General features: G+C 39.4%; 1 protein-coding gene across 2 annotated transcripts; it reads left to right on the plus strand.

Moving 5' to 3' along the window:
- Positions 1–5,980: 5,980 nt before the first annotated feature.
- Positions 5,981–14,344, plus strand: LOC146570742 (plasminogen receptor (KT)-like). Of its 2 annotated transcripts, XM_085279375.1 has the most exons (5): positions 5,981–6,373; positions 6,465–6,561; positions 12,369–12,499; positions 12,616–12,725; positions 13,619–14,344. In XM_085279375.1, the coding sequence occupies exons 2-5, from the start codon at positions 6,481–6,483 to the stop codon at positions 13,747–13,749; spliced, it is 453 nt and encodes a 150-aa protein (XP_085135501.1). In that variant the 5' UTR covers positions 5,981–6,373; positions 6,465–6,480; the 3' UTR covers positions 13,750–14,344. The 2 variants fall into 2 exon arrangements, with proteins under 2 accessions (XP_085135501.1, XP_085135500.1); XM_085279374.1 differs by having other exon boundaries at positions 5,982–6,561.
- The last annotated feature ends 128 nt before the right edge of the window (positions 14,345–14,472 follow it).

Consider the following 14,472-nt stretch of genomic DNA (forward strand, 5'->3'; position numbering starts at 1 on the left):
CATTTTTCAATCATATGCCTAATCACTATGTGTCACTGTGATTCTCAAGTATTGTCACAAGTTCGTTTAAATTCGTTTCCAAAACCAACAAAATAATCAAACAAAAAACATAAACGTGTCAGGACACAAAAGAAAAAGAAAAAATGCTGCCACCCGAACAAGGCAGAAGTCTGCATATGTTGGCTTTTAATAGCATGCAGCTTGTAACATAGTAGACTAATGTGCCTGCGTTAATTCAGCTCCATATTATTGTGTGAAGTTGCACTGGGTTGGGAGTGGTTTTGTGTGTGTCACATTTTTGGTGAGCCAATGGCTGGAATGAGGTTGGACTAATTAGAGGCAGGTGTACTTGATTGCACTGATACACTGGTCTTCTTATAGCCCACACTACAAACACTGCTGTGTCGTTTTGTCTCTCTGTGCAGGTATGTAATGTGATGAAATCAGATATGATTGGGATGGATGGGTTTTGCGCTATGAATTTTATATTAAGTGTGTCGTTTTGTCTCTCTGTGCAGTCCAGGGCCTATTATATGCCACAGCCTAAAGGCAGCTGGGTTGCAGAGGCTTGAGTGACCACTGACTATATGCTTGCAGGGTGGTGGGTCTCCAAGGACAACTTCTAACCCTGTTAAAGGCAACATGTGGAGTGCAACTTGGCTGTGTGGCATAGCTGGCTCTGGCCTTGGGACTGTGTGTTTTTATACAATTCATAAATGGGACACTGGACTGTTTTATCTTTTATCTCTTGATATATTTTTCGTCAATAAATTATCTTTTAGAATTTTATTGACTGACATCTTTTTGCCCATGACTGAAACGGTTGGTCAGACCTAGAGTCTTTCTTCGGGTGTGTTACAGCAGCTTCTGCTCTAAAAGAAACAAATAAATAAAAAGAAAAGAAAATGTGGAACATGCTCATCAGCAGTGTCTACATATTTAATTCAGCTTCTCAATCCTGTAGTTTTAGCTGTTGTCTACAGGGTTTTGCTTATTGGTTGTTATTATAGGTGTGCTCTATATCTCAGCAATGTGTCATTCTAGAATGATAAGTTTCAAGCTGGTCAAGTGCCTCTATGCACTTCATTAGTTTAGTTATTCTCTGTATTGTCTTCATCTCACATGTCATTACACTGAGTTTCAGCAAACCTTAAGCTTGATGCAGACTACTGCTTAACAATTATCCACCTCAAATCATAACCGATTTAGGTGCCTCTTCATATTAATATTATGTCATTGTTAATATTATCCTCTTTGTCTTATATAACAGCAATAGCATATTATAATATTTTATCAGTGTGTACCATTATACTACTACTGAGCCAATTTGTTAGTTAGGATCATCTTATTCAGCAAACAGATAATTTAGAATTCATCCAATCTGCGGTCACATTTGTTCTCTCTGTTGCATGGCGGACCAGGCAGTTCTATTATAATATATTATTTATATTTTATTTTGTATCCATCAAGGGCTTCAGATGACCTGCAGAATCATCCTTTTCCCAGGGTGGAGACAGTTACCTTTTCACACACTGTCCTTGGCTGAACAATGACACAGCCTTAATATACCTTATTTATTTTATTAAAATATTTTCGTGTGAATTATTTGCTTTATATTCATTTTATACATGCTGGGCATGGTCATCATGCCAACTGTGTTTCATTGTTAATATCACTTTACAGGTTGTTATCCTTGCTATTATTAATTTCAAATACTCTAAAGATAATTTCTACTGCAACTTTCCCTTTGTTCATCTTTATTTCGTACTTTTTATATTTATATCTACTCAGTGGGGTCTGTTTTCAACCCTTTTAAACTACTTCAAACTACTGTGATCTCCAGTTTTCACTTAATAAGTGATTATTATGTTCTTCCTGATATGGGTGTTGCTGCAGATGCGGCTGCAGGAGTGAGTGATGGTTTACTAAAAGGATTGTGGGAACTGCACAGTGTCTCGTCTTCTGGTTTTACTAAACTGGCAGTTGGATTCTGTTCTCCCGACTGTTTATATTTTGTTTTCTTAAATCTCTCAGTTTACAGACACTGTTTTTGTCCGGCGTCTGGACTTTTCTTTTCTCACCACTGCTCGTCAGCAGGAGTGAGTTTTAATTTCACTTGCTTGATTACCCATCTTATTTATGTATTTACTTATTTTTGTTTAAGTAATATATACACAATACAGCTGCTATCACCTTCGCTGGTATTAGAGACGAGAGTGGTTGCTCACACGCCCTTCTACTTTCGGACTATTTCCAAAAGCGGTGTGAACTTTACGAGACGGAACTCGACCGTTCTCTCAACTCACCAGCACGTCAGTGAATAGCAGTAAAAGAAAAACACAGTAGGAGCAGCTCAGTCTCTTATCGGACCGTGAAAATTCAGCTTGCTCCGTTAGTTACAACAATACACACGCATACATTCACATTCACACTTATTCGCGCGATCGGAACCCTTATAATAAAGGGGAGCTGCCAGTCTTTCTGTAGACGAGCTACTTATTCCCTTGACCCAGCTGGGGGAGCTACCCAGAGCTCCAAACCTAACCCACAAGAGTGGGGAGCTTCCAGTCGACGAGCTCCAAGCTACCAGCCGACGAGCTACTTTAAACCCACAGAAGTGGGGAGCTTCCAGTCGCGACGAGCTACTTTCGCTATTTTAAATTCCCTGAATTTAAAATACGTTTTTACGCAAGATTGTGTCAGTGTGTCTGTATCTACCTGGTCAGTGTCGCCGGGTCTGGTCCACCTCGATCGGGCCCCACCACCGTGGGTCGCTTTCTAAGAACGTTGGCCAAGACTCGAATTTAACGCCCTTGGTCTTTGACCACACACCTAGTGTGTGGGCTGTCGACAGACGAACAACGTGGACTGGTCACGGAGATGGGACACGATGGAGGCGATCCGGCTCGAAGGACCAAGAAATGTTGGGGGAAAACTCTGTAAAAGACCCAGGAGAAATAAAGACACAATGAGACAAAGTTACTTTCTTTATCAAACGTGTACACGGGTGAGCTGCTAAGAACAACTCACACCATGCACAGTGGCTTGGTAATTTTTATAGGCACAGAGCACAGAGACAGTGAGAACAGGATAACAAATAATAAACAGATAAAATAAAACAACTCCATATATGGTGCTAGTCTCGTCAGCAGAGAGCTAGGGAAGATAAAACAATCTAAAACAATATGTCCCAGAAACAAGATGTGTTTGCTGGGAAAGTCTAAAAAGATAATTCTAAACTAATCTAACCATAGACAAAAGGGCATGCTTGCACATTTAAAAGAAGGTAAAGAAACATAGAATCATTTTTCCTGTAACAATCTCCTTCTCAAGTACAGGTCCCTGCTCACAAATTTGCCAGGAGCGGGTAGAATAATGCTGGCCTTCATCATGAGAATATGATTTGGTGTACGAGGCTCTAAATTTGGGTCATTTAGGTTCTCTACTACTACTAGGTGCTATTCACAATAACCATAACTTCATAAAGACACGTTCTGAGTGAGGAAGTGTCAAGTCTCTTAGAAGTGTGATCTAGAATAGTCGTTAAAACGCATCTAATAGTCCTAATTTGCCTTCCCCAAAAACCTCTCATGTGGCTTGAAGAGGGGTGCTCAGAACAAACTTACATCTGCATTGTTTCAACTGTTCTTTGTCAAAACCATTCAGTGCATTTAAAAGCTCTCCATCCATTTCTCCTTTTTTTTCAGGGTCGCGGGGGGCGCTGGAGCCTATCCCAGCTGTCATAGGGCGAGAGGTGGGGTACACCCTGGACAGGTCGCCAGTCTAACACACAGGGATGGACAACCATTCGCACCTACGGGCAATTTAGATTTTTCAATTAACCTATCCCTACAAACTGCATGTCTTTGGACAGTGGGAGGAAGCCGGAGTACCCGGAGATAACCCATGCAAACACGGTTGGAATTGAACTCAGGACCTTCTTGCTGTGAGGCAACAGTGCTAACCACCGTGCCACCGTGCTGCCCTCAAAAGCTCTCCCTTAGCACCAAAATAATTTAGTACCTTGGTCACACCTGATTACATGTCCACAAATAGAAATAAAACAACATGATGCATTCATAAAATGATCAGTTGTAAGGTCATCCAACATTTCATTATGTATTGCTCTAGAACACATACATGTACAAAGAAGACCATACCTTTTAAGTTCTTTTCTACCCTCTTTTACATAAAAAGGTCCAAAACAGTCAATGCCACAGTAGGAGAATGGGGGTGTTGTTTCCATTCTATCCTCTGGTAAATCTGACCTCCCATGATCTTGACTATGTCTCCTGTACTTTGTGCAGGTTGTGCACTTGTAGATGTGAGAAGCAACTGAATCGCTGCATCCTGTAATGCATACTCTATTGGAGCGCAGCTCAGTGACAGTTATTCCTCTTCCTTGGTGCTGCACCTTTTCGTGGTACTGTTTAATAAGTAAACACAACATGACTTGATTTGGGGATAATGGCAGGATGTTTGATATATGGGTGTAGAGTTGCTCTTGTCCTCCCACCCTAAGTACTCCCTGCTCATCAACAAATGGACTTAGGCTGTAGAGCTTGTGTGTCTTATCCTTCAGTTGAATGTCCTTCCCTCGAGTCAAGTCCTTGATTTCTTTGTTCTGTTCTGTTCTTAAATAACTACATTTTCCGTAGCCTGTCACACCAGCGTCTGAAAAATGGTGTAGTTCACACTGCCTGTGTTTGCAGGTAAGACACGTCTTTGAACTTTCACCTTTGACAAGTTTTGAAGATCTAGGATTCCCACAGTGACAGTGTTGATCTGAGAGTGGCTCGTCCCATTCTACTTTCTCTTGGCATAACTGTTGCAGGATTTGTTTTCCTCTTAGGATGAAGGGTGCCACAAATCCCAGTGGGTCGTACACTGATGCTATTGTGCACAGAATTCCTCTTCTTGTCATTGAGCGCTCTTTTACAGTTACTCTGAACTAAAACTCATCAGAAGAAATGCACCACTGAACACCAAGTGGTCTTTCCATCAATAGATCTAAGTCCCTAATACTTTCAGCACTCTCTTCTCCCGACAGTGACTTTATCAGATTTTCACAGTTTGATATGAACTTTGTCTAATCTTAGTTTACCCTTGCTACACAATTCTCTTGCCTCTTTCACTAGTTTTATTGCTTCAGCTTCTGATATAACACGTACAAGTCCATCATCTACATAAAAGTTCCTTTGAATGAACCTCACTGTGTTTGGAGTGAACTTTTCCTCACATTGCGTGGCTAGATGATTTAAACCAAAGTTGAAAATCTTAGGCCTTAATGTAGAGTCCAGTAGGTGGCAGTGTTGACCAAAGAATGCTTAATTTCATTGTGGTCTCAGTTTTTAACCCTCCTGTTGTGTTGTTTCTGTGGTACAGCAAGGATATCCCTGAGTCAGTTTGTTTAGCCATCCAGAAGTGTCAGAACCCAAAAACTTCCAGTAAACTTTGCTGATATCTTATTATCAACTCCATTACTGCCCACAGGAACAGGACAGTTCACAACACCTGCGTTCTTGCACTTTACACGTCAGGTCAATAGAATACGGAGTGTGTGTGTGTGTGTGTGTGTGTGTGTGTGTGTGTGTGTGTGTGTGTGTGTGTGTGTTGGGGAAATATCTCTCACAGTTGCAAAGACAGATGTAGTTTTAGACCCTTTCAGCCTCCACTTTGGCTGCCAGGTCAAACCATTTTCATTTTATATGCTGGTTACACTTTTTAATCCAAGCAGAAATTTTGTATAAGAAAGGTCCTTTTAACAATTTTCTTTTTACATTTTAAAACTTGAAATCAGGTCAATTCATCACAATGGGAAGGTTAAAGCTTTTCACACATTAACATCTGTCACTTTCATTTAAAAAAAACTGGAGCTAGCAATGTTACTACTGTTGACCTTGTAACATTTATCATTTCAAACATAGCACAAGTCTAAAAGCATACCTGATAGGCAATCATAAGATAAAGCTCGTATTTATTGCATTTGGCAGTAACTGTGGTTCTAGCTGAAGCATTTACAGTATTTTTGAAGGAGGCGAATTCATCGTCTTATCTGACAAAAATCAACGCCTTTTCCTGTTATTTGTGACCATTTTGTAAACAAATATGCTTCTTAGAGTTGACATTATTAAAAATCCTGAATTGGTGTAAAAGTAAAAAAACAAAAAAACACTTTCCCCTCTTTTTCTCTGGTAAAACCTTTTTGGTGGGTTGCAAATACTTCCTCTGTGTAGACAGTAGTCGTGTTGTTATTCGCTAACTTAACGGGAAAGCTTAAAATGAGTTGAGGCTTAAAGCTAAAGCTGAAGTGAAGAGACACTGAAGGACTGAAGAGGTCACTACATGCTGAAACAAATCCAGTTTGAAGCAGGTGGCTTTTCTAAGCCCGACTCTGGAATTTTGTTTGCTGTTGTGATGAGAGCAGAGCAGCACGTTTGAATGACTGCGTGTTTAATTCACAGAAACGCCAACGCAGCCATGGGTGTCCTGCTGTCCAAATCCATGGATGACAATTTAAAAAAGCAACAAGAATTCATGCTAACGAATGCACGGCTGCAGGTGAGTGAAAGTGCACCCACTCGCACATCACCTCTGACCTCTGCTGTGACATCTTTCACCATCTAGTGAAAGATGGTGAAAGTGAAAAAGCAAAAAAAAAGAAGAAGCAGATTTTAAATTATTTTTTAACACATAAAATTGCCCCAAACCTTCCCACCAAAAGGTTTTACCTTCATACTTTGAAATTGTACTAGTTGCAGATGCTGAAATGATGTCGGACTAAGTTTAAATTGTGCACTTGTTTATTTGCATTATTTTTGTATCAGCTCCATGAGTACAGGAGACATCCACAGCAACTGTAGGTCTGCAAACATTTTTAATCTCTATGACTACAACCAAATCCATTTGGACCCACTACTTAGTTACTCTCTGGAGGAGGTAATTAACTACACTGCTCATTGTCTGAGTAGTGGGATCACTGTGTGTTACTTCCTTTCATGTCCCACACACTGACACAAATCCCTATCCTAATGACGACACACATACCATCTTTCTTTTAGTGTTTAAGTATTACTACACACCAAAGTCAAAAACCAGCCCAAAGTGATTTCACAGCAGGTACCACTGTGATTCTACTTAAAGAGGAAACTTGCACAGGTAGAAGAAAAGTTTGTCACCCTGGTGAAGATCATGCTATGGCTTCTGGACTGGGGTGAGCATACACTCAGCTTTAACCTCACTCTTGTCACTTTTCTAGCTCTTATAGTGTGTTAGTAAGATGTGGATCCAAGTCTGTAAAGCAGTTCTGGAAGGCGGGGATACATATTCTAACATGTGGTCTAGTTCGGTGCCTGATACACAGTTTCAAAAATCTCCTGTGGCTGCTCATATGTACGGTACACATATTTTGAGAATGGACTTCCTAGGAATGAGGAATTGGTGCCATCAAAATGGATTTATAGTAGGGGGGTTTGTTTTCTTTCAAGGAAAAAAACTGATGCAAATATCTACTGACATCAGAGCATTATAGTGACTTCCATAAAAAAGAAAAGAAAGTAGATCTTATTTATGTGAAATTGAAAAACCCAAACACCGACAAATGGGGGGGGGGGGAAAAGGGGTGGGGGGGCATTTTTAGTCACAAAAGAAAGAAATTCTTCTGTGGAAATACACCACTGGGCTCAGATGTTCATATTGCTGTCTTAAGCAGGAGGAACTTTCTTTGGAAAGATGGAGTCAAAGAGGGTCAAAGCTTTCTGAAATCTTTCCAAATTCCTGTAACTGTACAATGCTTTTTTTAAATGCCTATTTTCAATCCCCTGGCAATATTTCAATAGAATTGAAATCTTAGCATTGGTTAGGCGCCTCAGGTCTTCTCCTTGAGTCCTTTCTTTGTGGATTTACTAGTGCATTCAGGAACATTACTCCATATCCAATTTTGGACAAATAATTTTTAAAAGCATGAGAGCATACAGAGTGCCCAAAAGTCAAAGTTTGCAAACATGTAAAAAAAAAAACCCTAACATGAAATATTTTGTATTCATCAGGAATACCTGCTGCACATATTTTCCGCATGTATTTGCTCTGCTTTTCTTTCTCACATGTTACATCTGTTTCTTTTCCTTCTTCCAATGTGTAGATCATGATGATTTGTGTGCATCTGTTTTCAAGTTAGTGTCCTGCTTTGTGTTCATACTTGCACCCTTCACAAATGTCACCCTCAGAGTGGATCGGTTCATTTCTGCTTTTTCCAGTCCTGTCCCAGAGTCACAGTCTGCTGCTTGTCTGAGCTTGCCAAAACCAAATCTTTTCCTTTTGATATTCCCACCAGCAGATATGTTTGTCTAGTTTTGAATTGCACATCTACACTAATAGGGCTAATTTATCACTTATGGGTTCGTAGCTATCCCATACAAACAGAAAATGGTAAAGAATGTTATACAAAGACCCTGAAGTCTTTAATGTAGATGACACATTATCATTATTATTGTTGTTATAAGTGTTCATTAGGCAAGGCAAGGCAAATTTATTTGTATAGCACAATTCAACAACAAGGTGATTCAAAGTGCTTTACAGAGACATTAGAAACAAAAACAAATAAAAAGCATGATTTAAAATTGATTAAAACAAGCAAACAAACAAACTAACTAATTAACAAACAAACAAACAAAACAGTATATAAACACACACATTCACATTCACACCTGTTCGCGCGATCTGAACCCTTATCGTAAGGGGAGCTACCAGTCCCTCTGCGAACGAGCTACTTTCTATATTAAATTCCCTGAATTTAAAATACTCTCTAGACCCAGTCTAGACCCAGCTGGGGAGCTACCCAGAGCTCTACTTCCAAAAGCGGTGTGAACTTTACGAGACGGAACTCGACCATTCTCTCACACATTCACATTCATACCTGTTCGCGCGTTCTGAACCCTTATCGTAAGGGGAGCTACCAGTCCCTCTGCGGACGAGCTACTTTCTATTTTAAATTCCCTGAATTTAAAATACTCTCTATTTAAAGTGCTTTACAGAGACATTAGAAACAAAAACAAATAAAAAGCATGATTTAAAATTGATTAAAACAAGCAAACAAACTAACTAACTAATTAACAAACAAACAAAACAGTATATAAAATCAAAACACATAAAATCAGAACAGTAGATAAAATCAGTAGTTAATGTAAGTTTTGAAATTTAAGCTTAAAGTGTGGATTTGGTGCTTTATTCAAATGCAGCTGAGAATAGGTGAGTCTTCAACCTGGATTTAAATAAACTGAGTGTTTCAGCTGATCTGAGGCTTTCTGGGAGTTTGTTCCAGATATAAGGAGCATAAAAGCTGAATGCAGCTTCTCCGTGTCTGGTTCTGACTCTGGGAACTGATAAAAGACCGGATCCAGATGATACTGGGTCAGGAGGTCACTGATGTATTTTGGTCCTAAACCATTCAGAGCTTTATAGGCCAGCATCAGAACTTTAAAGTCTATCCTCTGACGGACAGGCAGCCAGTGTAAAGACCTCAGAGCTGGACTGATGTGGTCCACTTTTTTGGTCTTAGTGAGGACTCGAGCAGCAGAGTTCTGAATGAGCTGTAGTTGTCTGACTGATTTTTTTTAGGTAGACCTGTAAAGATGCTGTTACAGTAATCAAGCCTACTAAAGATGAATGCATGGACTAGTTTTTCCAGGTCCTGTTGAGACATCAGATCTTTTATCCTTTAAATATTCTTGAGGTGATAGTAAGCTGACTTTGTTATTGTCTTAATGTGTTTTTCTAAGTTTAGGTCTGCATCCATCACTACACCCAAATTTCTCGCCTGGTTTGTGGTTTTTAGATGTATAGATTGAAGTTCTCTGGTGACCTGTAATCGTTTTTCTTTGGCGCCAAAGACTATTACCTCAGTTTTGCTTTTGTTTAGCTGGAGAAAATTGTGGCACAACCAGTCATTAATTTCCTCAATGCATTTACCAAGAGCCTGTACAGGGCCTTGGTCTCCTGGTGACATTGTGATATATATTTGTGTGTCATCTGCATAGCTATGATAGTTTATTTTGTTGTTGTTTATAATCTGTGCCAGTGGGAGCATGTAGATGTTAAACAGAAGGGGTCCCAAGATGGAACCTTGGGGAACTCCACATGTGATACTTGTCTGCTCAGATGTGAAGTTACCTATTGATACAAAGTATTTCCTGTTTTCTAAGTATGTCTTGAACCAGTTTAATACAGTTCCTGAAAGACCTGTCCAGTTCTCCAGTCGTTTGAGTAATATGTTGTGGTCAACTGTATCAAATGCTGCACTGAGATCCAGTAAAACTAAGACTGACATTTTTCCACTGTCTGTATTCAGACATATGTCATTAAACACTTTGGTCAGAGCGGTTTCAGTGCTGTGGTTCTGTCTAAAACCTGACTGGAAGGCATCGTAGCAGTTATTCTGTTTTAAGAAGTAATTGAGCTGTTGAGAAACTGCTTTTTCAATGATCTTACTTAAAAATGGGAGATTTGAGATCGGCCTGTAGTTGTTCATTTGTGTCTTGTCAAGATTGTCCTTTTTCAGTATAGGTTTAATTACAGCAGTTTTTAGTGGTTCTGGAAACACACCTGATAATAAAGAAAAGTTGACGATCTGTAACAGGTCTGACTCTAAAGTCTTTGAGACTTTTTTGAAAAAACTTGTTGGCAGGACATCTAAACAGCAGGAGGAGGAGTTCAGTTTACCTAAGATGTCCTCCAGGTCTTTGCTGTTAATCGGGTGAAACTGTTTCATGGTGTTTAAACAGTTTTTTGGTGGACACAGTACATATCCTGGATCTGCTGTTGATGTACCAATTGCTTTTCTAATTTTTTGGATTTTTTCTGTGAAGAATTTGGCAAAGTCATTGCAGGCCATGGTCGAATGAAGTTCAGCTGCCACTGACACAGGAGGGTTCGTTAGCCTGTCAACTGTAGAAAATAAGACTCGAGCATTATGGCTGTTTTTAGTGATGATGTCAGAGAAGTAGGACCTCCTTGCACTCCTCAGTTGTAAATTATAAATGTGAAGTTTCTCTTTATAGATGTCATAGTGAACAAACACTCACGAGTCATTTGGCATCAGCACAAAAATGAGAGGGAGATGGGCAGAATATTGAAGGAGCAGAGGCAGTGAAAGTGGATGAGTTTAAATAGCATCCAACCATCCAAAGTAACAGTGGGTGGAGACGAGTGTCAGCGGTAATTTGTGATGGATAGTTACAGACTGAAAGGAAAGGTTTTCAAGATGCTATGATGTGTGGTTTGGAAAACTGGAGGTGACAGAGTTGAAGATGTTAAGATTTTTTTGTTTGGAGTGACCATGAAGGACATGATTAGGAATGAGTACATCAGAGGGCCATTTCAGGTTGAGTGCTTTGGAGACAAACTAACTAATAATGTGAAACTGGTGGCTGAGCAAAGATGTGCAGTGATCTTTACTTATGTTACGTATTTGTGTATATGGGCATATTGAACTGCTTCATTTTTATAAGATGGAGACCCTGCAGCATCTATGTACTTAGATGCTGGAGTGAGTTTCAGGATAGTTTATTCAAATTTAACATCCTCTATCTTCCATTTACTTCCTTTTTTGTGACCCAGATGAAGCCGTCATGAAAGCTGACCTTTCAGCGAACGTGTCACCCCATTTCCCGTTCCTGCAGCTCATACACATGGTGTGGAGGAGCGGGAAATGCTTTCTTTTCATAAATGCATTCTTCACTCATTCACAACATGGGCCGTTAAAGGGGGACACCCTTAAGTGTGCTCAGACTACTCACTAGTTTGTTTCAGCGGATGCTGGCTTTAAAAGAACAAACACTGTCAATTACAGAAGTCATTCCTGTAATTTCCATTGAACCTAAAGAGTGTACAGCCAAGAGTCGATGTCAGGAGTACGAAACACCCAGATTGTGGAGATGAAAAGTTTGTCACTTCCTCCTTCCCTAGAGCGTAGTGTTTGTAGTTGGCATGTTTACAGCAGTGGATTCCAGGGTTTAGTTTCATGACTTAAAAAAAATTCCAAAGAAACTTCTCAAGCATACATAGAAGTTCAGTCTGTGCTCCCAACTAATCACATCTCTGTTCACGTAATGTACACTTCCTACAAGTTTTTAGGGGCTTTTTTTTAAAAAGTACTAAGCCTTTGGTGCTTATGGAGATCTCTTTTAAACTGTCTGTACTCTCATAAAACAATTAACTGATGAATCAGATGATTATTACAGCTCTGATCAACAGTAATTGACTGAAATTGATTATAACTGAAAATGAAATCTTACCAAGCAGGGAAAATTTTATTTCATCATTTCTTCTTAATTTATTTTTGTGTGTCTGTGTGCGCGCGTGCATGTGCCCAGATGGAGCGCCAGATTCTGATGCAGAACCAGATGAGAGAGCGGCAGATGGCGATGCAGATCGCCTGGTCCAGAGAGTTTCTGAAATACTTTGGCAGTTTCTTTGCGGTGGCCACAGTGGGACTAACTGCAGGGTGAGATTCTAACACCTCACAAAGATCTGACACAAACACACACAGACTCATCTCTGTGTTGTGCTTTTATCTTTGCAGTTAAATATTGTCTTCTGTTTATCATCATTTTTCTTTAGAGCTATTAAAAGAAAGAACCCAGGCATGCTGGCTCCCATCATACCTCTCAGTTTCATATTTGCCTACCAGATGGACAGCGCCTATGGAACGCTTATTAATCGTATGAGAGGTAAAGCTACACACTTACAGGCATCATCATCTTAAGGAAACCTGTTTAACATTTAAAAAGAGGGTGCACAGACGGGTAAATAAATCCTTATCAAGCATTATATAGTGATTCTTTGCTTTGGTTTTAGAGGATTATTTTACTTTGAACAGCAGAACACAGACTCACTATATCCAGAAAACACAGGCTCTAATATACAGTTAGGTCCATATATATATTTGAATACATGAATAGTGTCTGTTTACCAAAACAATTTCCACTTTCCGCTATGATGGGCATCTATATAATGTGTAGACGCCCAGCTTTCATATGAGAAAATCCACATTCAAATCGGATGAAGGTTTTGGAGTTCCGGCCCCTTAACGTGTGCCCCCCGCTTTTTAAAGGGACAAAAAGTAATTGGACATTTGACTGAAAGGCTATTTCATGGGCAGGTGTGGGCACTTCCTTTGTTATGTCATTATCAATTAAGCAGATAGAAGCCCTGGAGTTGATTTGAGGTGTGGCGCTTGCATTAGCACGATTCAAATGAATACATTTTATTTTATTTGTCCAGTTACTTTTGATGTCCTGAAATGATGGGATTGCATTTTAGTTCTCACATTTTTGTGCAATCTTTTTGTTCAACCCACTGAATTAAGGCTGACAGTCGGCAGTTCAACTGGATCTGAGTTAATTATATTTAAAGTTGTTATATTTAAAATTAATTGTGGTAATGAACAGAACCAAAATGCTAAAAAAGAAAAAGTCTCTGTCCAAATGGACCTTACTGTTTACCAAATAATGCATCTAAATGTTTAACAAATATTGTGTTTAGTTATTCATTAATGACATTTTTAAAAAAGATTGCAGTCACTAATTATACCCATTAAATGTGTTTTTCATGATGTCTTTAGGGGAAGCTGAGAATATCATGGAGACTGAAAATGACCGTCTACAGTTACCTCAAGGGACTCCAACCTTTGAGAGGATAGAGAAGGCCCGCCGTGCTAAAAGCGTCGCCTTTAAAAAGCTCCTGAAACACTGATGACTGTTGCAGGTCACTTGCCTCTCTGTTTAGATGATCGACTGTATGCAAAAGATGGACGTAGCATCCAAACCCTCCACTTTTTCTCCTTTACATTCAGCTCCTGCTGTCCTGGAACAGCAAAGGCTTGCCCTTTCTTTCTCATTTCAGTGGCTACAATCCATCCTTTGTATTCAGTCTGTGGTTCTTTTCTATCCAGGTCATAGACGTGTTACTTTCTAAGAAGCTTTGTTTTGATGAAATGCCCTCTGCCAGGCTGGTAACTTTTGCAGTTGCCGATAACCAACAGCTGAAGTGATCAAAATGTAATGGTGCATTATTGGTAAAGATTCTCAGACATTTGTATTGACAGATAAAATGTATTATTTTCAACACTAAAATTTTAATTGTAGGTGTGAGGGAGCTTCAATACAAAGCTGTTGGACCTCCAACTTTTTTAAGCCATCACAGTAGATTCCAAGGTGCTGATATCTATACTTTGTGTTTGACATCTGGAAAAAATTTTAAATTAATAAAAAAAAGAAAATTGAAAAGATTTCAGTGTCTGAATTGATCTTTGTGACAAGGACACCCCCTGAATGCAAAGCTGTAGAGCAGGGATGTCAGTGTTTCTGTTAATGTAATGAGATCTTTTAATCTCAAAGAGCAGCAACTTAAGCAGTATGTGGGGTTTGTTTGTTTTTTAACGTGATAATGAAATGCTGCATATTAAATGACATTTCT

This window comes from Mchenga conophoros, linkage group LG7 (assembly GCF_057382185.1).
Source record: "Mchenga conophoros isolate Kocher_MC1m ecotype Shallow Benthic linkage group LG7, M_conophoros_male_GT1.1, whole genome shotgun sequence".
NCBI lineage: Eukaryota > Metazoa > Chordata > Actinopteri > Cichliformes > Cichlidae > Mchenga > Mchenga conophoros.